Source organism: Sminthopsis crassicaudata, chromosome 5 (genome assembly GCF_048593235.1).
Source record: "Sminthopsis crassicaudata isolate SCR6 chromosome 5, ASM4859323v1, whole genome shotgun sequence".
Classification (NCBI taxonomy): domain Eukaryota; kingdom Metazoa; phylum Chordata; class Mammalia; order Dasyuromorphia; family Dasyuridae; genus Sminthopsis; species Sminthopsis crassicaudata.
Genome location: NC_133621.1, coordinates 35978184 through 36006078, shown reverse-complemented (window position 1 = coordinate 36006078; position 27895 = coordinate 35978184). Strand labels below are relative to the sequence as shown.

Below are 27895 nucleotides of genomic sequence, written 5' to 3'. Positions count from 1 at the left end.
GACATACATCTCCTATTTGCTGAATCAATGAAATCTCTCCTTCTCTCCAAAATACTCCAACAACAACAAAACTCTAACTTTTGAGAAACAAAACAAAAGGAAAGTTAAGTTACAGCAGCCTCTGCTCATCAGAATGCTCGCAGGGGGCCCGTGGACACGGTAAGGGTCTGTGGAAGCCCCGGTATTTTATCAAAGACCCCATTTTTATTGCCTGCTAACTCCTCAGACAGCCGTGAATACGGCAAGTTTGCACACGAGCCACTTGATCATCACAAGGGACGCATGGAGAGAGAGGTAAGTCTGAATTCATTAACAGAACATCTGGAAGGGAAGGCTACCTCCTCTTTGGCGGAACACATTATTCCCAAATGTTTCCCTCTGGGTGACCCTGCTGTGCATTTAAAACTAGAGTTAGGAACATTGGGTCCTCAGTCTGAAGGAGGAATTCTCACATGCTAAAGGGACTGAGACCCAAGGATGGGAAGCCAAGTTAAATAGGTAGAAGGGCCAGAGGTGGGATCTGAATCCCAATCCTCTCTCTAGAGCCACTGCTCATTGCAGTCATGCTGACCTACTGTAGGCATTTGTGCACTACCTAGTCCTTCCCTAAAACAGTGTCAGGAACATAGTAGGTGCCAAATAAATGCTTATTGAAAAGCTGATATGTACTAACCCAAAGCTCTCCTCTCTTTTTGAAAGGACCCCAAAACCATCCCACTAAATTAAGAAGCCATCACACCTTCCAGTGACCCTATTGAAGTAAGGCCATGAGTGATAGCTCATTTTTTCATTTTTACAAGCTTGAATATTGCTCAATATCTGGTCCCTGAAGTCTTCCCCTCATCCCCATAGCATGAATAACCACCAAACCCCCAGAGAAGAGCCCTACCAAAGCCCACCAGTTCTGGTGCCTCATCCCCATTTCCTTCCCTGACTGCCCTTCCCACTATAAGAACATTCCCTCTATAAAAGGCTTGTTTTATCCTTGCTGTACATTTCTTGCAGTGAGCCCTGGCCTTCCCAAGGTCCCTTTCTGCCCCCCACTCCTGGCGGGCCCCCAGACTCAGCTCACCGACAAGGCCTGCCGTAAGAGGGGATCATCATCAAAGGCGATCACAGAGGGAATGACGTCCAAGGCGCTGAACTCCAGCATGGCCGTGCTGATGGAAGCGGCATCAGAGCACGGGCCCGCCACCAGGAAGATGGCGACCTTCCTCATGAGGACGCCCCGACGAATGCGTTTGAAGACATTTCTGGCCACAAATCTCAGGGCAGCGCCGAGGTCCCGCTGGCCCGCTGACTGTTCCAAAGGTATGTTCCTGATGGCTTGGAGGAGTGAGTTTTTGTTCTGAAAGTCCGAGAAGCGGACCAAGTAATGCATTTTGGTACCATATGAGACAATGGCCACCCGGGCATCAGTTGGACAGTTGTTTTGGCTGATGCTCATCCGCCTTAACAGTAACAGCAAAATGTCCCTCATCCTCTCAAATGCTGACTCTGTGACACCTTCGGACATGTCCAGAGCAAAGACCACCTCAGTTGGGAACACTGGACATTTGTCTTCATCTTGAAAAGAAAAAATAACAAATAACTAAGACTTTAGTGACAGCTCAGAAAATCCCATGTTTTTAAGCAAGAAAAAAAAGTCACAAAGTTACTTACATGATGAACAAGCTGGAAAGGAAAGGAAGAAAAAAAGAAAAAATGGTATAATTGGTTTTTGACAAGAAGCATCTCTTTTATTTTTCATACTTTTAGTAGGAAACCCAAGAAGCTTTCCTTCACAGCCACAAAATCTAACTTCTTAAAGATTTAGACGTGAACCATACAAGGCAGATAGCCCTCAGAAAGGAGGAACTCACACTAGAACTTTTTTGAACAATAGTGGAATGGAAAGCTACAAGGCAAGGAAGAAAGCCAGGGCATGTAAATTGAACTTGATTATGTGTCACAAACAAAGCTAACTTCCCTTGGTGCTAGGGAAAATAGGTTTTTAGCAGAATAAAAATATCCTGGCGTAAAATCTCCTCCCCAGTAGCTGCTGAATAGAAAATCCCAAAGCCCAGGTTTAATCATTCCATTTCCCTGCTCAAGAAGCTTCAGTGGCTCATCATTGTCTTCATGACTGAGGCTGTTCCAGGGGGCTGGGCCCCTCCACTCAAGCAGGAAATCTGCCCACAGAGGACAGGGAATGGTTGGGTTACTCACGGCAGTTTTTCTGTGCAAAGTCAACGATGTCGCAAGGCTGTTTAAGAAAAAGGAGCAAAAGAAAGTTACAAAAGCAGGAAAATGTGTGATTTAGAAATGTTGAACAGAATTTAGAGATATTTCATAAATCAACACTCAAGTTTTTTTTTCCTGTAGGAATCCTAAGGCTGTAGGGATGGGAATGGGGATGTGAAACTGTGGTTTCTTTGGGACAGAGAATTCCTGAGTGAGGAAATGCCCTCTACCAGTGCAGGGTGCTGCCATTTCTAGCAGTGTCAAACTCAAAGAGAAATGGATCCCTGCAGGGCAGATATTGGCTTGGAAAACCACAAACTGACATTAGCTATGTCATAGTATATTTTTGTTTGTTCTATTAACTCTTCCCCAGTGGAATTTAAATCTAGCTGTGTGATCCTGGGCAAATCACTCCACCCTTCCTGCCTCAGTTTCCTCATCTGTAAAATGAGGTAGAGCAAGAAATGGCAAAGCCCTCCAGGATCTTTGCCAAGAAAGCCCCAAACAGGATCCAAAGATTCAGGCATGATTAAACAGAAGCATCATCTAGGGTGGACCCAAACCATATATTTCTTTCTCCCCAAAACAGCCACTGATTTATACTTAGTTTTTTAGGAACAAAGTTATCATATGCATCAAGGGACCTTTTTAATAGCGGGATACCTCACAAGGAGAGAAGCTAAGGAATCTTTCTGAGAGATAAGCTGATCTATAATGAATAAAAGCAAACAGCTTTCACTGAACCAGACACTCGCTGGATGGAATGAAATTCAGAACTGAGATCATCACTCACCGTCATGTCTGTCAATCCCTTTGATCCCTTGGTGCCCTGAAAAGAAGAGAACCCAGAGTTTAGAAGGCTGGATTTCACAAAGCACTGTAAGTTTTGTCTCCTCCTCTCCCCCACCTGAGCATCTTGCCTCTCTTTGGTACATGCTAAGGTATACTCCTGTCTGCTGTGAGAGAATCTGAGTTCTTCAAAGGTAGAATTAGGATTAAAGTAGACTCCATCCCTTCACCAACCCCCAAGCTCAAAAAAGTCTTCAATTTTTGTTGAACCTCTTAGAACTTATCTCGGTTTATCTTTCAATGAAGGATAATATCTCTCAGTATCTCTGAGACCTAACAGGTCAGTGTTTGGAAGTTGTAACAGGAAGCAAGAAGCATGCTCTTAAAAGTTCCTTTTCATATAAAAGGCTTCCTATATTCAGTATTTTTATATCAAATATCTAGCTAAATGAAATGTTACCATTGGTCCAGGTGGCCCTGGATCTCCTGGTGATCCATGTAGCCCAGGTAAGCCAGAATTTCCCTAAAGAAAATCAAACCAAAGTCATAAGCTTTCTTCCTTGGTACCATCTTTATTACCTTTTCAGAAACTATTTGTCCTGCTCCCAGCACTGAAAGCCCCACCATATCCTTGCAAACCTGGGTTAATAAGCTTGACTTAAAGTCCAAGAATTGTATTACAGAAAAGGAATCCTGTGAATCAGCCCCTAGTGTGTGGAAAATGAGAAGTGGAACAAAGTTTGCCTTTCAATAGAAACACCCAGACTTCTTTGAGGCAAATTTTTAAAAAGATGCCTTTCAAGTGTGAAATGCACTTGCAAAGAAGAGTAAATGACCATCAAAGAGGGATTTCCTCCAAGCTAAGGGAATCTATTTGCAGAGCCTGAGAGAAAAGCCCCCAAATGATGCTTAGGTCAGGTGTACAGGTAGAATGCCCTGACCAGAGCACACCTGTAATATAATGTTTAATTCTGGGGACCACATTTTAAAAGGACATGGAGAAGCTAGAGCATAGCTAGAGAAAGTCATCCAAGATGGTGAGGAGACTCAGAACCAGGCCACTTGGAGAAGATAGGATGGCTGTCTTCCAAATCTAAAAGGCTGTCATGAGGAAGGATTAGGTTTGTCCTGCCTGGCCCCAGAGGGCAGAAATGGGGAGGAAAGGGGAAGTAGAGAAACAGTAGGGTTCACATAAAATAGAACTGTCCCCAAATGGAACGGACTGCCGAGGAGCTCTTTCTTCACTAGTATTTTATTTTCAAAGGAGAATGGGCAAAGGCTTATTGGGAATGTTCCTGCTGTGTTGAGTTGGGCCTGACTTCCCACAATCTCACCTGGTGTATTCTCAGCACCCACCACACTATATCTTTCAGGCACTTCTGCATTACCCAAGATCTGTGATTTTTGTCAGTGAGGAGACTAACTCCAAAACTCTGCTTGGGACTCCTTGGAACAGTTTCTAGCCTTGCTGTGGTCCAAAAAAGTCTTCAATTTTTGTTGAACCTCTTAGAACTTATCTCGGTTTATCTTTCAATGAAGAATAATATAGGAACAAACTCAAACTTGTTCACTTTGGCAAGACCCACTGAAACTTGCCCTCCATCGATACGGCCTTTTCAGAGACCAAGGTCACCCACATGCCATGACCAGGAACCAGAGTAAGATTTCAGTGGACTTACAGCCTACGGTCTTTAATGTGAAATTTAAATACAAGTTAGTCCCTATAAAAGGTAATGAAGGAAGGATTTGGCAGGGAGTGAGCCAGAAAGCCACAGCTGGTCAATCTCAAGTTGTACCACTTAGATGGCTATCTCTCTGTAAGGTCAGCATGACAGAAAATGTCTTAGCAGAAAGAAAAGACAGAGAATTTCAGGGCAAGATGGTCTGTTCTGAGGCCTTCTCTTCCACCCTTTCTGATATGGTCCTAATAAGTATCCAAATTTTTTTTTAAAGTCTCCAAATTTATTGTTAAGTGATTTTGCCCAGGGGAAAGCTGTGTGCTCAGAGAAGAAGGTTGAGGGAAGGTTTAAAAAAGGGAAATGTTAGAGGATTCCTTGAAAACCTTCCAACTCCAAAGACCCAGGGTGCCTCCTAAAGAATCTTGTACATGGTCTCTCTGTGTTACATGCATTGCATCCTCTGGGACTTACCCTTTTCCCTGGAAAACCCTTTGGTCCTTGGTTTCCTGGTTGACCTTTCTCACCATCTTCCCCCTTTAGAGATTTAAGCCAGATTCTTAAGAAAAAAGGAAGGTGAAATAACCATCAAAAAATGAATAGCATTTCCCACAAGCCAGCTGACTTACTTGTACACCAGGATATCCAGGAAAGCCAGGGTCACCCTAGTATGAAGAACAACAGAAAATTTGACTTGATACATTTTAAATTAAGCCTTTGCTATGAGCTTCTTCAAGGGAAAAGGTAAAATAGATTTTAATTGTGAGTAATGAGACAGAGAACCACTGCCAGGAAAAACAACTACAGAGAGCTTTCCTGTTTCCCACCACACTTGAGGGACCATATTTCATTTCTACAGTTCAAGATAAAATAATTTTCAAATGATTTTTACAAAATTTCCCTCCTTCAGCCTGATATCTATCCAGGGTTTTCTTCATTAGGAATTTTTTTTCAGATACTTCAGGCCTGATCCAACAGTAAGCAAGGGCAAGTCAAATACTATCTTTGGAAGCATAAGGGAGAGCTACAGCTGTTGACCAGAAGCATTGCGTGATGTCTAGAAAAATTCAGGAGAATCTATTGGCCCATGACCCCAGGGTTTGTAAAATGAATGAGGTTGGAGTCAGGAGTGTTTAAGCTCCTTTCCAGCTCTCAATTTATCAGTCTAGGGATTCTCCATAAATAACTCATTAACTTGATTTCTAACCAGGATACCTCACTCAACTAGCTCTCCACTGGAAGACCAGTTAGACTTCCAAGACAGTAGAAAGAAGGAGTTAAGTGATTCATCTTCTAGTTAAAGCATTGTTATTGGTAAACCTCTTCAATTTTCTTGGTCTCAGTTGCTTCATCTGTAAAGTGAATGATCTAGAAAAATGATCCCTAAGGCCGTGCATCCGGCTCTGGCTATATAAGTACAGAGGACCAAAGAACTCTAAATAAAAAAGCAATCAAGCACACCCTTTGTCTTTTCTACTACAAACTTTTTTGGGGAAAAAGAAATTTAGAAGCTAAGTTTTAAGACAAAATAGTATTAGCTTTAATCCATCAGTTTGTTATGCAAGAATGTAGTTGTGAGTCCGGCACTAAATTGGATCACACTTTCCTTCAAGGAAGAGATGTCTCTGATTCAGAGTAAATGAATAATTTGAATTTACCTTAGCTCCTTTTCTTCCTGGATGGCCATATCCATCATTGCCATCCAAACCCTAAGAAAACAAAAGCATAAAGAGAAGAGTTGATTAATAAGGTCACTCTGATACCTGAGTCTTTCTTGGTTTCATGATACAACAGTATAATTGGGGAAGTTAGATATCTAATAACTAGATTCAGACTAGGCAATTAAGCTACTCTTTGGGTTAAAAAAATTATTATTTAGGAGTCAAAGAGTCTGGACCCTGGAATCATATAAGAAGGTTCAAATAGTGTCCTCAAACAAAAGGTCTGCTTTTCTATGTGACAAAATAAAAAGAAAACTTGATGATTTAGGATTATAGATCCATCTGGAGAAGAGACATAATCCCTTTATCTAACAAATGAAAACAATGAGAAAAGAAGTAACTTGCCCCCCTTCACATAATTAACTACAGGAAGATTTTAATTCAATTCTTACTGATTCCAAGTCCAGTACTCTACCTCTGATGCCATCTAACTTGAAAGAAGGCAGGTAGGTACCTGGCTCACTGTCTAGAGCCTGCAGGCAGGAAGAGCTGAGTTCAAACTTGGTGTCAGACACATGGCTAGTTATATGACACTAGGCAAGTCTCTCGGCCTGTTTGCCTTAATCCACTGGAGAAGAAAATGGTAAATCACTCCAGTATCTTTGACAACAAAATCCCATATGGAATCACAAAGAGTTGGACATGACTGGATTTCTATACAGAAGCTTACAAGTCATTTAGTTTAAACTTCATGCCAAGATGGAGAAAAAGGAAAAACTGGGGAAAGGTGATATGGCGGCCACACAATTCTGTATCTTTCCTGAACACAAGCGGTAAGATGAAAGACAGGAAATTTTAGCCAATTTTTAGCTGGAGAACCAGAAACAAAGAGGGAACTAAAAAACAAGAGAGAAACCTAGAAGGTGTTGTACCAAGAAAGCTAAAGCTGATGAGAATGACGTCCAAAAATGGGGTGCTAAATCTTCTCTCTTATGAGTATAAGATGTGCAATGAGCATCCACTAGGATGGCCATCCCTTAGGTCTAAATTATGTATTTTGGAGAATTTCACCCATAGAATTCTGGGAATCAACAGGAATGAGGACTTGGAAAGGATGATTGTACTTTAAGTGGGAGGATTTTAATGAGAAGGAAAAAAGGAAGGCAATTCCCAATGTTTTAATCTTCTCATTGTGATTTGACCCTCAAGGTTAGCCATGACAGATTAGTGACTCATATTTAATAAGTCATTTACTGAAGAAGAGATTAAGAATACCCAAAAGAGAAAGAGAAACAACTAACAAATGAGAAATGTGTTTATCTATGAGTTGGTCCAAGATTCCAAAACAGAAAAGCGAGACTCACAGGCTGCCCTCTTGGTCCTTGCGGTCCCACCATGCCATTTTCTCCCGCATAACCAAGCTCCCCCTTTGGGAACATAAATTAAACATGAAATTAATTTTATCTTGTGGTCCAACCTTGCAACTTGGTATACTTCATCTTGCCAATGGCCACACTTCACACACACACACACACACACACACACACACACACACACACACACACACACACGCAGGGACGGAAGTGCAGGGAACCTCTAAAATTAGTTAGGCTGGGTCTCAGATGTCATTGGGCTCCTCTTCATCTTCCCAGATCTACAGAATCTGCTACATCTTCTCTGCTAACATAATGGACTTTTAGAACACGGGATCAGTTGTATACCATAATGAATCATAAAGAATAAATGGAGTAGAACTTTAATGGAGTGCTAGTTACTGTATTTTATATATATACATATGTGTGTATGTTTATACATATGTATCGATTATATACTCAAACATATCGAGCAATAGATGGAACATTTATATCCATTTATATTTATTTAGGCAAGCATATATTCATGTATACATTTGTATGTATTATATGTACATAGATATATTAATACAGGTGCACATATTATTAAAGTTCAAAGCTGCATTTCTGGGACATCCTGTATATCTATAAATTTATATATATGTCTATGCTATATAAGTGCATTGTGTAGATACATAAATATACATGTGTATATACAGTTGCAGAGCAGTGTTTGATCTACATTAATAGAAAGAAATTCTTTATTTTAAATTTCCTATACTGACAAAATCACAACTATTAAAAAAGGCATGATTATACATAGATAAAAATTTGGTATATAGTATAGTTTGAAAAATCTAACTTTTATCAGTGGTCCTAAATGCAGAATTTCTGATATTTGAAATGTAAATACTGACATTGAACATTTCAGCCCCTATTCATCCCTTCTCTCTTCTGGCATTTGAAACCCTCTCCTTTGGGGTAACTCTCCTTCAGGAGTTACCCTCATGGAGCCAAGCTGTTTATTCCCCAGGCCCAACACTCGATTCCATCCTCCACGTCCCTGCCTAGAATGTTCTCCCTCTTCGACTCTTCAAACCTGTCCTGAGAGCAGGGGCCAAATTAATGATTTTCTTTTTAACTCCCAGTACTAGCAGAGTACCTGGCACGTAACAGGTATTTAATAAATGTATGTGGACTTGACTTGATTGACAATTCTCTTGTGCAATCTCTTTCATGGGATCTTTCCTGTTTTCTCCAGTTAACAGAACCCCTTCCTTAAAAGGCTGTGCACTGTGGGTATCTTATATATACTTCAGTGGGCCCACATTGTATGCCCCATTTGAATGTAAGTTTCTGTTGCGTTTTTATCTGTGTATCCCCAGTGACTATCACTGACAAATAGAAGGTGCTTAATAAATGCTTAGGAGTGATGGATCAGTACAAATGCACTCATCCGTTTGTATCTGTGTAGCGTAAGACTGTAGTTCCTCTGCTGTGGTACGGAAAGGGCAGGGCCAGTCTTGTTAATTGGCCCTGTTCGGGGCCCTCTGTGTAGTAGGCAAGACTAGAATCGATCAAATAAACATAACACAAACTGCTTTGCTAATTAGCAAATTGGGAAGAGTCTGGCTGGTGCTTACCTTCGCTCCTCTGGGCCCAATGCCTCCTTTAGGACCAAGCGGGCCTTGCAGCCCAGGCTTCCCCTGAAACAGATGGATCGTGTAAGAGCACATGAAACCTGAGCTGTGACCAAGCTCTTAACCGACCAAGGGCACTCTCCTGGAAATATGGGGAGAGCATTTGATTCAATTCTCCCCATGGATGGCATTCCTGCTGTCACCTTTCTAGAACTGGCCCAGCTGTTACCGGAGATGCTCAGTCAGGACTGGCTATTTTAATTGTCTATTCAATTCTCTCAAAACCTATGCTATTCCAGTGCTTTTCTTCTTGTGGATGGGGAAGGTGAGGAAAGCAAAGAGAGAATTTTTCAAAAATGATTGTTAAAAATAAATAATAAATGCATTTTTTGAAAACAAGCAAAAAGGTCCATTGTTCACCAAAACCTGGGTTACAGGTGAGACAAGGACTATTCTATTGTGGAAATTTTCTATATCCAGTCTTTGACATACACTTAACAGGCTAAAGAAGCTTGGAGGCGTACAAGAGTTATCTGGAATCCCTCACACAAAAGAGCTTAAGACAGAAGGGATGGGAAAATTTCCTTTACAAACCCACCTGTTCTCCTGGTAAGCCCTGTTGTCCAGCCATTCCTGGGAATCCTTGTTCACCTCTTGGACCCTGAGTCAAAAATGAATAAGAGATGTTGCTAACTTTGCCAAATGTGAGCAGGCTCTTACCCAACTATAAAGTGGTCGTGATAACTGACGAATGACAAATACCGCTGAGGCAGGCTCTCTCTGTTTATAAGAATAGTCCTGATGTTGGCCCTGAAAGTCTCAGGCCAGACAAAACAGCACTTAAGGCTCTTCACAAACTGCTCCTTAACTTTCCTACCTGCTTTCACATTCCCTCCCTTCATTCCCCATATATTTCAGCAAATCACTTTATTTGTTATTTTCCAAATAGATGCACTCCATCTCCCAAACCTCTGTGGCTCTGTACAAAGTCTGCCCACGCCTGGAATGTATTGTATACTCACCTCTGCATCCTGGACTCCCAGTTACTCTCAGGTCCAGGTTGAGGGCCACCTCCTCTGGGAAGCCCATTCTGATTTTCTTAATGATCAGTGCCCTCTCCCTCCTCAATGTATCCTGTCCATACTTTCCCATTTCTGTTGTATCCCTTTAGCATAAGGATTCTTAACCTGGGTCCCTAAACTTGTTTCTCTAAAAAGAATGCTGATAACTGTATTTCCCTGAAATTGAGTTCCATTGTAATTTTCTATTTTATATATTTAAAGTCATTATTGTGAGAAGTCCATAAGTTTCACCAGACACTGCCCAAGGATCCATGGTACAAAACCTGCTCTTGTGAAATAGAATTTCCTTAAGGGAAGGAACTGTTTCTCATGTTGTCTTTGTATCCACATTGCTTAGCACATTGCTTTGAGTGATTTGCTCAAAGTCAGCTTCCATCCCATACAAATACTACATCTCCCTGAACTTTGTGAGGACTGTCCCTGAGAGGGAGAAAGGATATTGAGACCCACAGTTGTAGGGATTTGAATTTCCTTGGCCACACATGCCTTACTACAATTCAACTTTGCGTTCACTGTTTCTATGGACACTGTGTTTATTTGGAAAATGGGTTTATAGATAAAATGCTATACAATTATTATTCTTGCTTTGACTGGAGTAAATGTCTTTGTTAAGAGTTAATAGTGTCAGCTGGCTAATCTGATCATGGCACAGGGATAGGGGCTCAAGAGCTATAGAATTAGGAGGGCAGCTACCCTCAGGAGTTAGCCCCTAGGATCCTATAAGCAGGATGGTTTATAGGAAGCAGGATGGTACAATATATGCCCCTCTGGGGATCTACCTTTCCAGCATGAGCTCAGGAGTTGGGGAAATTAAGGGAGGGGTGCCTATACTACTCTCAGTAATGGCAGAATTCAAATATACACAGCAAGAAATGAGAGCAAACAGGAGAAAGGAAGTTATCTGTCCAAATGATGCTTAGTCAAGTAAGTTCCTGTGTATAACATCATTTTTCTAGTTTAATAAATGCTTCCTGGATTGGCTTAAAAGCATAGACACAGAATAAAACCAAGCCAGTATTTGTCCTCTACTTGTTTCCAGGGCCAATCTTTTTATTGGTCATCATGAAAAATTCAATCTAATTTTTCTTAAATACTGAGGAAAGAAACTCATTTGAAGAAATACCATACATCTCCTTACATGTCAAGGACAAAGGCTGAGGAGCTGTGTTTGCAAAAGGTTGAGACTCTTATGTTCACAATATCAACAAAATGAATATCCATTTCTGCTGTTCAGACTAGCCCCCAAATGTAGTGCATTTAGAGTCACTCATTTTCTCCCTAATCCCCTCTTCCTTATTGATTTTCAATGCTTTATTTTTCCATGGAGCTACTGTGAACCCCTTTCTGGTCTCAGCCTCATTGATTTTGGCAAGCAGGCTACTGAGTGAAATATTGGAAGCTATCTCCCTAAATTGAGCTGCACAGCTACCTCTCAACAGGAAAAGTACAAGTATGGAGAGGCTTTATTGATTTCTCCTTGAATCATCAGAACTATGGTTACCAACTCAAAAAACCCTGTAATATAGAGAGAGATAGGAAAAGAGGAAGGTTCAGGTGGGAGAGAGGGTGCTAGAAAGTTACCGAAAGCCACTGATAATTTTTTTTCTTTTCTGTGTGTGTTTTGAGATGGTTTTTATATGACTTTCATTTCCAAGTATCTGCCTCTCTCTCCCTCTCCACAGAATCATCCCTTGTGATAAAGAATAAGAAAAGAAAGGGAGAGCACAGTTCAATAAAACTAATGAACATATATGACTATTTCCCCAAACCTCTAGTTTCTTCCTCCTAAGTTAGGGCATTTATTCCCATGATAAAGTAATCATGGGATTACTTTGATCTGTAATTAAATATTCTCTAGTTCACATATGTGACATTTTTCTTGCTGATAATCATTGGATCTGAAAGTTTCAGTAAAAGAACTGATGAGCTCATAAGACATAGAAAGGACTTTAGTGATTTTTAGGTGTTCCTTTGGCATAGTCTGGTAGACGCTATAGACCCTATTCTCTGAATGTTTTAAAATATATAAAATACATACAAAGAAATACAAAGGATACCACTTATATTGAAATATAGTTATCAAAAAATTTTTTTAAGTTCATAGATCCGTCTCCCCAGGTTAACAATCCCTGAAGAATCCAATAATCTTATTTTACAGTGAGATTTGCTCAAAGTCACACAGGATGAAAGAAGCAGGCCACGGATTATACAATTTTGAAATCTAGAGACTGGTCCAACACAATATTGAAATTTACTTACAGAATCTTTCTTTTCATTTTAAATTATTTGCAATCAATTAACAGCCACAATATTTGGTATTTTGAAAAGAGGTGGACAGTTAAAAGCTTTCATGTAGAGCTTCCTTGATTTCCAATTTAGGTTCTTCTGTTTAGGAGGCAAAGGAAGGCAGCATGGTGTAATTGAGAGCTGGACTTCAATTCCATGGCCAGCATCTCTCAGGGCCTCAGTTTCTATATTAAATATAGACACTAGGCCCTGATCCTTGAGCACAGATCAGATGACACAAACAGAGAAAGCTACTTGCAAACCCTAAATCCCTGTGTAGACACTAGCTAAGGTATCTGAAATTCAGCTCTCTCTACTCTTCCACAAACTGGAAACAACTTGCTTGCCTCATTTTTCCCAGTGAATTGATGGGAAATTCTGGAGATTTTTCATGGGAGATGGGCAGATAGATACGATGCTGTTATTCAGTTGTTCTGTCATATTTGCCCCTGTGGACCACAACCCACCAACACTGTCCCTGGGCTTCTCTTGGCAGAGACTGGAGGAGTTTGACATTTCCTTCCTCGGTGGATTAAGGCAAAGTGAGGTGAAATGACTTGTCCAGAGTCACCCAGCGAATGAGTGTCTGAGGTGTCTTCCTAACTCCAGACCCAGCGTCTATCCAGGAGGCACCTAGCTGCCTCGGGACACAGACAGACCTACCCAGGATACTTACATACACACATATAGGACCCTGAACATTGGACATATTTATATCTCTCTTTTTTATAGGCATATAATCGGTTGCCAAGTCTTATCAACTCTAACTTGGCAACATCTCTCACATGCATTCTGCTCCCTCCTAGGATGCTGTCGCCACCCTGTGAAGGGTCCTCATCACCCCACGCTTGGCCTGCTGGGTTTTTCTCTGTTTCAAGTCTCTCCCCCCCCACTCTAGTCCACCCACCACTCCGCTGTCAAAGTGATCATCCTCCCGAGAAGATCTGTCCTTGCCCCCCGTACACACTCAACACAAACTCTGTAACAACTCCACAATCAAATCAAAATTCTGTTTGAATTTCTATTTTACCCTTGACAGCCTGGCCCTCTCCTACTTTCTTATTCTTTTTACAGTTTATTCCTCTTGAAGTATTCTGAAACCTCCTTGCTGTCTCCCCCACAACACTCCATCTCCAGACTCCTGGAATTTTCATTGGCTGCCTCCATGCCTAATTCTTCTGCCTCATGGTCGCCTTGGCTTCCTTCTAAAATCTCAGCTAAAATCACACCTTTGCAAAGAAGCCCTTCCTGATCAAAGTCTTCCTGAATGTTTGTCCCTTTCCTATGAGATTGTTTTTTACATATTATATCACATGTATACATACATACATACATGACACCTATGTATAACATATACATGTGTACAGCTGTTTGCATATTGAACTCCTCCTTTATATAGGATGCACCATGAGGGCGAGGATATTTGTCTTTCTTTGTATTCCCAGGGCTTAGCAAGGTGCCTAGCATATAGGCACCTTAAGATATGCTTGTTGACTTGACTTTATAGACAGCTTTTTGGTAAATTCTAAGAAAGACTGAAAAATATGCTGCTCTTTCCACTTTCCAGAATGCATTAATAAAAAGGATTCCCAAGGTCAATTTTATTTAGACTTAAAAGAGAGAATGATCCACTGCCTTCTAAAATGAATTATCAAAGAACAGTAGAAGAGAGCAAAAATAAAAATAAAGCAAAAGCAAAACAAAAGGTAAGTTAGCCTATATTGGACCAACCTCCAAGCCTGGATGTCCAGGAACTCCACTGTAGCCATGTATACCAGTTTCTCCAGGCACACCCTGCCAAGATGAACAGAAAGAAGAAACAGATGTCAGGCTGCTAAAAATGGGAGCAAGAAAAATATACATCTCTTTAGTGAACTATTACATTCAGCTTTTTAAAAAGTATTCAGTGTATAAGATCAGCATGTTGGTTGTTTCAACTATTCTTCTTAGTGGACACTATGGTTTTTCATCAAATACACTTAAAAATTCATGCATCCCATGGGGTGCAAGATACTGTGTGATCTATAAAAGTGGTCAGTCTCATGGATGGTATTCTCAAAGCAAATAAGTGAATTTCCCTGGAACTTATTATTATTCCAATGGGGCCACAGCTTCCAGAACAAAATCTTTCCCTCCTACACAGTATTTTTGGACTATAGCTAAAAGAATGAGAAATACAGCTGGTGGGGTTCATTCTTTGCTAGAAAGGATAAAATTTAAAGGATTGGAGAAAACAGAAATAAGGAGGAGGAAGAGGAGGAAAGAGGAAGAGGAGGAGGAGGATAAGTATGGGGACTTTCCATCTGGTGTTCTGGAAAAACATTAGGTTAAGCTCTTTCTGCTCCCTAGTCTCAGTATCTTTCCTTTAGGGAGGAAAGAGGAAAAATCTCTGTAGATAACACTGATACCATTGTCATTAAATCATATGAAAACCATGTAATTAATGAAATAGAAATCTCTACTTCTCCTTCATCTAAGCTAACTTTCAAGGACAGACAGAAGAATGAGAATTCACGTAATAGATTCTCTCAAAAATGATAATAATAGTTAATGTTTTTACATCACTTTGAGTTTTCAGGGCATTTTACAAATATTCTCTATTTCCATCCCCTCAACAAACCGATAATTTAGGTGCTGTTAGTGTCTACATTTTACAAATGAACAAACTGAAGGTGAGAGAAATCCAGGGACCTGCCCACAGATACAGCCATGTCAATGTCCAAGGCAGAATCTGAACAGGTCTTCCTGACTCCAATTCAAGCAGTCTTTGCACTGGACCATTTAATTGTTCTCAACATGGGACACCTAATGTGACCTCAGTGTCTCTCTTAAGCAAAACTTACAGTAGTTAAAAAAAAATGGTATCTTGCCATTCATCACACAATAAATTGTTATGTCAGCGTGTGTCATATCCAGGATTCCAACAGAACTCTAATTCCACCTGTGGGCATTCCCTCCAATGACGCAAATAGCCACATGCCCAAGTGTAAGGGGACAGTGAAGAAGATAGAGTTAGAAGTAGAAGAGAACTCAGAGGGCATCTACTCCAAATCCCTTATTCTATAGATGACGGCAGAGATAAATGAAGTGGTTTCCCCAAGAGCTCACAGACAGAGGCAGAGTCAGAATTTGAACCCAGGTTCAGGTGAAAGCACATTCTTTATATATTCCATGGAACCATGATGCTATTCCTGTCCATCCTGTGTGACTTTATGCCCTCCAAGAAGTTTGACACAATGAATTAGGAAACTTATATGTTAAACGTATGTTATGTGTTAAAATATCAATAACAACAACAACAAAAAAAAAAATGGGAGCTCTCTATTTTCTCTTACCTGCTACAGTTCAAGAGAGAAAAGAAATGAACCAGCATTTATTAAGCAGTTCCTATGTGCCAGGAACAGTGCTCTATAACTATTATCTCAAATGGTTCTCACAACAACCCTGGGAGGTAGGTGCTATTATTATCCCCATTTTAAAGGTGAGGAAATTGAGGCAGACACATTATGTGACTTGCCCAGGGGTAAATAGCTAGTTGTCTGAGACTAACTTTGTAGAAGTTCTCAGGAGCTGATTACTCTCCCGCCACATATCTGAAATGTGCAGAAAGAATCAGAGGCTGGAAAAGATGACAGAATCTCATGCCAGAACCAGGACCCTGGACAGCACTCCAACCAAGAGAAATCTAACACAATGCCATCTCAAGGGATAGTTGACATTTAAAGCTCTACTGTCCGGGAGGCTGGCTCTGGGATTGGCATGATGAACCTCCCCAGGATTATACCTCTTCTCTTTGCCCCATCTGAGGCTACTCATTTACTGGTAAGCATTTATCCTCCTGGATATGTGAAACAGCTATGACCACTCCGTTCTACCCCTCTTACTAAAGGTCTTCCTGTGTCTCATCTGCCCTATGTGAGCCTCAACCTCTCTAAGCAGTCTTATCTGTTCAGGGCTTGATAGACAGACAGAAAACCCTGAAATACTGCATAAATAAAGAGAGGAAAATATGTGTAATTTCCAGAATAAAGATCTACAAACCTCTGCAACTTTAAAATAACCAAAATATGGTTCAGCAACAAGAGAGATAATCCTAGGATCTCCCAACATTTGTCTAGTGGGTATCCTGTTAAATAGAACACCATATTCTGGCTGGAACGGAATTTATTATGCTTAAGCTGAAGTTAAAAAAAAAAAAAGCAGGGTAGCAATTCTGATCTCAGATAAAGCGAAAGTAAAAACAGATCTTATTAAAAGAGATAAGGAAGGAAAATACTTCTTTATAAAAGGTTCTGCAAATAATGAACTAGTAACGATACTAAATGTGTAGAGCAGGCAAATTCCTAGAGAAGATTTTAAGCCAGTTACAGGGGGACCTTAACCTCCCCCTCTCAGAATCAGACAAATCTAACCACAAAATAAACAAGAAAGAAACTAGGGAGGTTAATAGAATCCTAGAAAACCTAGATATGATAAACTGCTGGAGAAAATTGAATAGGGACAGAGAGGAATATACCTTTTTCTTTGCAGTACATGGCACCTACACAAAAATTGACCATGTATTAGGGCATAAAAACCTCAAAATCAAATGCAGAAAGGCAGAAATAGTAAATGTTCCTTTTCAGACCACAATGCAATAAAAAGTATATTCAATAAAGGGCCAGGGAAAGATAGAGAACACCATATTCTAACAAAAATATCCTAAATGAGGAAATCTTTTAATTATTCAGAGCAGCTCAGTTTTTCCAAAGCTAAGGCCAGCAAGCTCTCAATCTGTTTCCTTTCTGTTCTGCTACTGAAAAAAAAAAGGAGCTGAAATACGATTCAAAACAATTCCAAAGGTCTTATGATGAAAGGTGCTGTCCATTTCCAGAGAAAGAACTGGTAGAGCCTGAATGCAGATGAAAGACACTTTTTGCTTTACTTTTTCTATTTTTCTTGGAGGTTTTTTGTCTATTTTCTGTCATAGCATGCCTTGTCAGAAATGAGTTTTGCATTACTATATATGTATGACAAATTGCTTGCCTTCCCAGTGAAGAAGTGAAGGGAGGAAGGGAGAGAATTTAAATTTCAAAATTTGAAAAAAGAATGTTAAAATGTTGTTTTTACATTTAACTGGGAAAAATAAAATATTATATTTTTAAAAGAACTAAGCTAAAATGAGATTTTAAGACTTAGGGGATTTTTTCCTCCTCTTACTTGTCAAAATATGAGCAATTAGGCAGGTATCTATGACTTGTTTTCAAATGCCTAACTTTTTAATGAGAAGAGACCCTGTCTCTTAAAAATTACAAAGCAGGTTTAGTTTTTTGAAAGTGAGGCATTCTCTTAAGATCCATGGGTAGCTTGTCTGCTTTATTTCCAACTTACTCCCTTTCCTTTGTATCCAAGAAGCCTGATATCTAAGTACCACCTTATTGCCATCTGTGCTCAGAGGTAAAAGGGTCCAACCTCAGACAACCCCCGTACAGAAGATCCAGAAGAGCACTTGGCTGGAGTTTGGGAATACATCCTGAGCATTCAAATAAAGGGCAAGGGTAATTCCTCAAACATTACAACAACTATTTACTATGTGCCAAGGACAATGCTAAGTGTTAGGGATACAAATAAAAAGCAGGAAGTCCAGGTCTCAAGGAGTTTACATTCTATCAGGAGAGGCAGTGTGCATATGTATGTGTATTCCTAAAGTCTTTTTTAGTTTTAATTTTAATAACTTCAAAGATGTGTTCTATAACTTTTTAAAAACATAATTTGAAAGCTTAAGTATTTAAATGTCTCCTATACTTACTTAGTTTTGTACATTTTAAGTGATGAAGTTTTCATTTTCATTTTAACATAGAGCACTTTGTCACACTATGCACTGCATGTGTGTTTCTGGATGACCCTTTCTTGATCCAGAGGATTGGTGGAGGAGGTTCTCTTGGTTCCCTGATCTAGCTCTATTAGACTTTTTCTTGTGGGATCATGTCAAAACTGTCATTAAGCTCTCATTTCTTAATAATTTTAAGGCTAGGATTTCAAATGTAATGCTTTCAGTCTCTGAGCAGCAACTAGTGAAAGTTTTTATTAAAAAAAAGTCCATAGGACAGTAGTTATATTGAATTCTAATGAGAAACATAAAATATTTAAAAGTTTCAATAATCTTTTAAATTTTTTCTAGAAATTTTTATAAGTTCACAAGTTTGAAATATTTTATGAGTTATTTATAAAGTTATCTGCTATAATTTTGTAGAATTTACACTTCTGAAGTTACTAAAGCTTAAAACTATATTAAGACTTTGGGGATACCCTATATGTGAATATATAAATCATATAGAAAATGAATGCAGGGTAGCTAGGTGGTACAGTAGAAACAGTGCTGGCCCTGGGGTCAGGAAAACTTGAGTTTAAATCTGCCCTTGGACACTTTATAGCTGAATGACCCTGGGCAAATCACTTAACTCTGCCTGCCTCAGTTATCTCATCTGTAAAGTGAACAATCAAAAGGAGAAGGAAATGGCCAACTATTCCAGTATCTCTGCCAAGAAAACTCCAAAATGAAGTCATGAAGGGCCTGACATGATTGAAAAAATTGAATAACAAAAACAATTCTATTTGCTCTTAAAAGAGTGCTGTGATCACTTTGAGGGGAATAACTCTAGGACCGAATATGCATGCACTCCCAGGGTTGGTCGCTCTAATGGGGTGAATCAGCTACTCCACTTCCCCAGAATTCCCTCTCTCCATGGTCCCAACCTGGAGAGAGTTTCATCTGAAGACCTGAAGTGCCCCTTCCCCTTGGTCAGCAATTTGGAATCAGTCTGGGAGTCATTCACACTGATTCACAGTTAATCTCAGCTTCCATAAAAGCAGATAGATGCTTTATCCTTTACTTTAACATGCTCACCAGCCTCTGTAACTCAGACTCTACTCTTAAACAATCCATCACAAACTCCCTGAGAGTCAACTCTCCAGCACGCCCGCCCCACCGTTCCGTCAGCGTTAGGACAATTTTTGGAAATTCTCTTCTAGCCAGGAAAGAATTTACTACTGTCAGTAATAAGGTTTTCTTGTGACTTCAGTGCATAACCGTCATCTCTTCAAGTCAGGGCCACAGATTCATTGCATTAATAGAGTTATTGGGGATCTCCAGTCTACTCCAAGTCCAACATAAATCATGAGGCTCATGAATACCCCTACTTGAATACCTTGATTAACAGGAAACTCATTATCTCCTGTGACAACCTGTTATTTTAGACAGCTCTAATAATTTGGGCATTTTCTCTTCTATGGAATCTCCTTTAACATTCACTCGTTGCTCCTAATTGTAGCCAGTTCCTTACCCCCCTTAATCATTCTCATTAGTCAGGAGGCATTGGAATATAGAGAAGAGAGAAATGACCTTGGAACCAGAAGGTGAGTTTGACCTCTGACAAACACTGCTGGTGGGACCTGAGACAAGTCACTTAATTTCTTGGCCCTCTAGCAAAGTAGGTGCCATTGGGCGCCCTCACCCAGGAATTCTCTAAGTTTAAGCTCTAAAATCTACCCCTATTTGAGATCTTAGAGCTGAGTGGTCCTTATTCAAAGATACTGAGTTTCTTTTAAAACTACTGGGGGATGCCATAAAGCACAGAGCGCTGGGCCTAGAGTCTGAAAGAGCTGAGTTCAAATGTACTCTCGGACACTTACGAGTTATAGGTACTGGGAAAGTCACTCAATCTGTGTCTGCCTCTGTTTCCTTAATTATAAAACACGGATAATAATAGCACCTGTCTCTCAAGCCTGTTGTGAGAACCAGGTTGAGATGATATTTATAAAGCACTTATCATGGTACCTGACACCTAGTAGGAGCTTAATAACTGAAAACTCTAGACACAGTAGGAGCTTTAAAAATATGAAAAACTCTTAAAAACTCCTTCATAAAAACTCTAGATACACAATAGGAGCTTAAGAAATGAATTTAAAAAAAAAAACTTCTTTATAAATTAAAAACTCCAGGCACATAGTAGGAGCTTAATAAATTAAAAACTCTACAAAATGCCTTCATAAACAAAACAATCAAGGAAAAAAAACACAATATAAACTTCCCCATGTCTATGGAAAATGTCCCCCCAAAACCCAAAACTTCCCAATCATCTTTATGAAACTGAACATAAGATCAAATCGTGTCTGTAAAAAAATACAGATATCGCAGGACCAGGAAATCATTATATACTTCAACAACAATACTATATGATGATCAATTCTGATAGACGAGGTCCCCTTCAACAATTAGATGAACCAAATCACTTCCAATAGAGCAGTAATGAACTGAACCAGCTACACTCAGCCAAAGAACTCTGGGAGATGACTATGAACCACTACCTAGAATTCCCAATCCCTCTAGTTTTGTCCGCCTGCATTTTGGATTTCCTTCCCAGGCTAATTGTACACTGTTTCAAAGTCTGATTCTTTTTGTACAGCAAAACAACTGTTTGGACATGTATTTTATACTTTAACATATTTAATATGTATTGCTCAACCTGCCATCTTGGGGGGGGGGGAAGGAAGGGAAAAATTAGAACAAAAGGTTTGGCAATCGTCAATGTTGTAAAATTACCCATGCATATATCTGGTAAATAAAAACTATTAAAATATTAAAATAAAAAAGTAAACCTTTAAAAAATACAAATACTACTTCTATGGACTGCAGGGTCAAATGGTCACAAGTGAGAGAACAACATAAATATCTCTGCTCTGAAAAGCACCAACCTGCACTCCAGGTAGACCCTTTCTACCTCTTGGGCCCTGAGGAAAAATAAAAAAGAACAATTTCAGTTAGGTAGAGAGTTGATGGGAGAATTTTTTTAATTGAGTCCCAGAGAAAACAGTGTCAAGCTCAGGTTATACTTACATTAGAACCTCGGTCTCCAGGCACACCTCCCTGAGCAGGTTGCCCGGGTTTTCCCTGAAAAATAAGAGGAGTTTGGATTTATTCACATTTTTTGTTGGTTCTCTCCAATTAAATAACAGCCAAACACAGAATTTCTAAATTTCAGGGTGCTCCAGACGTCCTGCAGGAGAAGCACGGAATCCAGAGCCTCAGAAAGTGTGTGCACACATCGGCTTTGCCCCTGACTACCTCTGTAACTTCATAGGATTCACTTGAACTCCCTGGTCCTCAGTTTCTCCACAGAGAATGTAAGAATATTGAACTTATGGCTTCTCCAAACTCCATCTAGATGTAAATCTATTTGGGATCTTTCCTTCAAGGCTTGGTTCCACTAAAAGCTTTATTAATCACAATGGGCACGCACTTTTCCATCAATCACTTTGAGAAGCTAAGACTCTCCGGTCCCCTGATTCTAAATCTGTAAAATGAGGAAATTAAGCTGAAGGGAGGTGTGAGGGGAGACAGGACAAGGTGGCAAGAGTGCCGCACTCAGCATCTGAAACACCTGGGCTTGTAAATCTACCCCAGCACTCACTGGCCCGGTGTCTATAGGAGCTTAATCTCCAGTATCTCACTTTTCTGTCTTCTCTCTCCAGGACCCGTGCCCAGCCATGGTGGGGAATGAATGGGTGCTCTGTGGACTAGACTGGACTGGATCTGCAGCTCCCAGCTCATGGGGCAGAATGGCCTGAGGCATGTAAAGTGCTGCCCAAGCCCTGAATTCTACAGAAGTTTAGCAGTTGCTGCTGATGCTCTTTGAGGTCTCCTCTGCCTCTGACTGTCAATACTGGCCCATTACCTCCTACACGCTTCATGCTGGCATAGCCTGCTTCCCATGTGGGACAGAGGGCAGAGTATTCCCTTAGTCTGGGCAGCTCACAGGGGGCTCTGCAAGCACTGAGTCATCAACAAACTTGCTAATAAGAATGACAACGACTTGATGGAGGAGGTAACCCAAGGGTTTAATAAGGATTCTCAACCTACTCTCCTGGAGGGACACATGGCGATCCAAGGCTATCCTGAAGACAAGGTGTCCATCACTGAGGTTTTTCCAGGGTGAGCTGAGATCCACACTGGAATAAACCAAATTGTTGTTGTTTGACCAATTCGTTTTTGAACAAATGCTAGTTTGTTTAATACTAGTCAAGTTGGATGATATTTAAGAAAAGTGAACTGAGCTGAAGAAGACTGAACTATGGGGGATGGCTTGGAGGACAATTACAGCAAAATGAAAAATAGGAGCTATTCTAGGCCCACGACTGAGATCATGGGGTAGCTTCCACAGAAAGGAGCAGCTTCCAACTTTCATTAAGCTGGAAACTTGCCACTGACCAGCTGTGGCTGAAAAGCAAATGCTCCGTGCAAATTGAATATGAACATACAGGAAGGGAAGACAGCCATGTTTGCCATTTAGTTGCTACAGAGAGCTCCATTTAAGGAACTTCCTCTGATAGTGCACAGGCCCTAAAATGTATACTCGAATGAGAGGCAGCAGAGTGGGGACAGTTCTGCACTGGGAGTCAAGAGGACATGGATTCAAATAGCCCAGAGTGACAGTTTCTTAACTTCTCAAAGCCTCAGAGCCACGAATTTCCTTATGAGTAAAACCAGGGGTGGGGGGAGAGAGACACAATGACCTCTAAGTATTTTCCTAATCTAAATACAGGATCCTGTAACAGTTACATAAGATTATAGGGAGCTTAAAGGAATCACCAAGTGTCACAGCATTTGAAGTTTGATTTTTCAGTCCAGAAAACATACTTTCCACGGAAATGGGGAAATTTATATTGTCTTTTCCCCAAAGAATTTAATTGAAATAGAAAAGAAATACCTTGAAATAAGGGCTAGTCAGCTGCGATTTGTTGAACAGAAATAGAGACTAGACTTCTGGTTCCATCGGTATAGAGAATTTCCAAGTGGAGAAACTCCCTTCTCCAAAGCAGGTTAGCATCTCCTTTACAATTATAAATAGAGTCTTAGGGAATTGCCTAGAGCCCTGAGAGGTGATGGGATCTGCCCAGAATCACACAGTGAGTAAGTGGAGAAAGGTAGGACCAGAACACAAATTATTCAACGAATAATTTGTTCCATTTTTTAAAAGTATGTTTTAGTGCCTCTGTAGGAGTTAGCAATATGCCAGGCATTGTAGTACCTAGCAAATGAATATGACGAATGACTATAATGATTGTTCCTCATGGACTTACCAACCAAGGATCTTGTTCAGTTACCATTTACTAGGAAACTGTGAACATCATTTTCTTGACTCATAAAATGAGTAAAGGATCACCAAATATATACAACTCTCTTTTTAAGAAATTTTGTTCTCTAAGTTATTTATTCTAGCACCTTGGTATTAGATTTATAGAGAACTAAGAGTATTGATTTTAAAACATTAGTAATTGACAGGTTAATATGCTTTTGTTTTCCTATGGATCAGTGAGTTATAATTTTCCTGTCCTATTAAATTATGAGTATATAATTTAGCACCAAAAGAAGAAAGGGATCTAAAAAAGAAGGGAAATGGCATTTGAAAATATTCTGACACAAAAAAATTTTAATTAAAAAAAAAAAAAAAAAAGAAAAGAAAATATTCTGACACTACCCAGAAAGGAAAGCAAACCTTTCTCTAGCATGAGGGATCTTTTGTTTAAATACAATTTCCCTAAATTAAAGAATTTCAGAACAGGGAGGAAGCTTAGTCATCATTTCTCATCCAGCCTTCTCATTTTACAGATGCAGAAGTTACATCCTGGGAAAGTGTAATGATTTTGCCACAGAGACACCCAGTGTCGGGGCCAGAATGAGGAGCCTGGGTCCAGCATCCTCACGACTACACCACAATGTCTCAAGACAAGAAAAAAAATAATAGTAGTAGTAGTAACTAGCTCTTATAAAGAGCTTTTAAGGTTTGGGAAGCACACAATTAGCAAGAACAATTGATTATAATCGGTTTTTTAAATACTGATTGTTGAACTTTAAGGGATCTCTTGCCCATTGTAAAGCTGCCCACCTTGCATGGCCCTCCAGTAATGTTTGAGCTCCATATTTCAGGAATGTTCTGTGTTACTCTAGCCAGAGGCAAAGAATGCTAATTTTTCTCTCTCTTGAGGCAGGTTAAGAGATCATGGATCTCAGACAAAGAACAGAAATAAGGAAAACTAGAGAGTAAATGGAGATGAGAATATATATGACATATATATATATATATGATTTCCAAGCCTTAAAAGCACCTATATACAGGTGTTAATTATTACTATTATTACCACTATAAGATTTCAAATGCTGTTGGACTCTTTTAATTTCGACATCCTGGGACAAGTCCCTTATGCCCCAATGCTCCAGAGATAGAGGATCAGATTTTACCTGGCGACCTGGTTTTCCTTTTTCTCCCCGAGGACCCCAAATATTGCTATCAGTTCCAGGCTCTCCCTAAGAAAACAAAACTTTTGTTACTGTAAATGAAAGAAAGGAAAAAAAAAAGCATCCATCAATGTGCAAGCATCCATTAAGCCAAAACCCATGTCACCAAAGTTATCGGGCTTGATTTGGAACACAGACAAGGAATGTGAATTCTGAAGAAATACATTTCATTTCCCTTAAAAGCCCTGATTACCCAAAAGAAGAATTTCACTTTCAAAGGTCAGTTTTGATGCAAGGTCAATAAAAAGCTAAATAACTGCTAACATTCTTGGATCCCAGCCCCTAGCCAACAGAAAAGTCCTGCGGCCAAAATTATAGAAATGAATCAACCATCTCTTACAGGGTCTCCTCTCAGACCAGGACTTCCTGGGTCACCAGATGCTCCAGGAGGGCCCCTCAAGCCCTAAAAACACAAAAAGAGAATAAGAAATCAGGCATTCAGTTTTATTTGCTCAGCCTTATGTTATGTTATGTAGATGTTAAATGGGAGTTAAGGAAAAAAGGAGGCTCAGCCCTGATGTGTTAAAATAAATATTGACACCAAAATAAGAAAATGGTTCCAAGTTCAAAGATACTCTTAATCCAAAGTTGATGGGAAGCAACAGCTACAGTTGTCAAATGCCCACAAGAAGGAGAAAAACACATTTTTATTCATTCCTACTATTAACAAGTAACTGTGATATGAAGTAAAACATTCCTCAAGCAGACTGCATCCCTAAAACACATGAGTCCATGAGAAAATCATCTCCTCCAATCACCCCATGACTGAACAGGACCAGTCAGGAAAATCTTCCATCAGTCCCTCTCTTGGATTCTTAGATTAAGCTGTGGCTTCAGTTCTGCTCAATTAGAGAACTGGCAAACCACAATTAACTGCTGAGATTGCAAAACCCCTTTGTGTCAACAGTTCCTTGACTATCTCAATCCCCATGCCCTCTATCTCTTCTCTATTTCAGTTACCCACTAGAGAATCCTATCTTAGAATTCAGCATTACTTGAAATAAGTTCACCTTCAAGACCTGGAACTCTAAAATTCCTCTCTCTGATTACAGCCTCTTGTTCTTCCCTATCTCCTTCTTTATTACTATCTCAAACCTGTTCTTCACCTTTCTTGTGATCCCCTAAGATCCCTTAATCTTCCAGTCTATCAACCCTAATTTGAGCTCACTTTCCATCATATCTCTACCTCACCTTATGGTCAGACATTTTAATATTTCCTCTTCTCCACCCTTGAATCTCTTGCCTCCTTCCATCATTCTCATACTGCTAACCCTCAGCAATTTCTGTTACCCAGTATAGCCAAGTGCAACCAGAGGAAATCATGAAATTGTGTTGACCAGCTCATATTCTGTGACCATTTTAATCCCAATTGGTTCCTCACTGCTGTATAGAAACAATTTGACTCTGTTCCTATTGACTCAATACAGATCATCAAAATGAGCTGTTTCAAACCTTTTCATCTCTCCTCCAGCCTTCAATACTATTCTATCTCTTCTCACTCTTAAGGGTTCACCCTCACTCATATTTTATTGAGAAAATTGCAGCATGTTTATTGCAAGTAAAATCCCTCAATCCCTATCCTATATTCCTCTAAACTGATTGTTATATTTACCTGTTCTCTTCTTTTCCTTTCAGGCTCAGAGGAGATAAAGTAGTCCTCCTTTCCTATACCTTTGGTCCTTCTGAATCAACAATAACTTTGGTTCATCAATAAAATCTCATATGTTTTCAATATTCTTGCTTTCCTACTCCTCGATCAAGAAATTATTTTCAGTTTTCCCTTGTCTTATAAAAGCTTTCCCTTGACCCTATCACTGCCTCAAGCTGTTTTCCATCCCTAAACTATTTTTCATTGCCAGATTTCTAAAAAGATTAACATATATGTTCCATGTCTCTATATCAACTAGAACAGTGATCATATTATATATACATGTACACTTATATAGTGTGTGTTGCACACATACATATATGTATGTTTATATGTGTGTACACATAGAAATAAATATTTATATGCACATATAAATACATATTTTGGAGGACAGATAGATGGCACAGTAGATAGAGAACCAGGCCTATAATCAGGAAGCCTTGTCTTCACAAGTTCAAATCCAGCCTTGACATTACTAGCTGTTGACCCTGGGTACTCACTTTACTCTGTTTGCCTCAGTTTTCTCACCCATAAAATGAGTTAGAGAAGGAAATGGCCTTCCACTGCATCCAGTGACTCTTATCCCATCTTCTCCTCCTCGGTGCTCCCTGAATCATGACATCATAAGCCACATTCTTCTTCCTGGTTTTTCTCTCTGTCGACTTCTGTGGCATTTCATACCCACAGTTCTCTTTTTACATCTTTAATCATTCCTTCTTTCAAACACTGAAAGGCAGGTATTCACTGTGGTCCCATTTTAGCCCTCTCTTCTCTCTGTACCTTTCCTTAGTAATTTTATCTATTCACATTATTTCAATTACCATCTCTTTGCATAGGACACCACATTTATATCTCAATGGCATCCCACTTCTGTGTTCCCATCTTATATTTCCAACTATCTAATGGGTAACTAAACCTGGATATTAACAATTCAATTAAATCATTTAACAAAAACTTATTAAATATCTGTTATATTCCAAGCTGTGGGGAAACAAAGATAGATAATAACAAGATCATAATCTAATGGAGGAAGGACAAGTACACTCTATGAGAAAAATGCAGAGGAGAGTTCTGGTCACAGAGATACAAAAAATTTAAAAACGAAGAGATGATTTTCATGGGAGGGGGAAGAAAAGAGTAAGGAAAGCTTCATGGAGTTAGTAGCTTATGAACTGAACCTTGAAGTAAGAAAAGAATAGGAATA

General features: G+C 39.7%; 1 protein-coding gene across 2 annotated transcripts in view; it reads right to left on the bottom strand.

Moving 5' to 3' along the window:
* The window catches only part of LOC141544528 (collagen alpha-4(VI) chain-like), a 99016-nt gene that overhangs the window by 18456 nt on the left and 52665 nt on the right, over nt 1-27895 (bottom strand). For both annotated transcript variants that reach the window (XM_074270825.1, XM_074270826.1), the window contains 16 exons: nt 25384-25446; nt 24987-25052; nt 21585-21638; nt 21443-21478; nt 14441-14503; nt 9940-10002; nt 9345-9407; nt 7714-7776; nt 6347-6397; nt 5318-5353; nt 5163-5225; nt 3473-3535; nt 3017-3052; nt 2209-2245; nt 1663-1674; nt 1073-1566 (listed from right to left, as the gene is read on the bottom strand). In XM_074270825.1, coding sequence (XP_074126926.1) covers nt 1073-1566; nt 1663-1674; nt 2209-2245; nt 3017-3052; nt 3473-3535; nt 5163-5225; nt 5318-5353; nt 6347-6397; nt 7714-7776; nt 9345-9407; nt 9940-10002; nt 14441-14503; nt 21443-21478; nt 21585-21638; nt 24987-25052; nt 25384-25446 — 1263 coding nt within the window. The remainder of the gene's footprint in view (nt 1-1072; nt 1567-1662; nt 1675-2208; nt 2246-3016; nt 3053-3472; nt 3536-5162; nt 5226-5317; nt 5354-6346; nt 6398-7713; nt 7777-9344; nt 9408-9939; nt 10003-14440; nt 14504-21442; nt 21479-21584; nt 21639-24986; nt 25053-25383; nt 25447-27895) is intronic.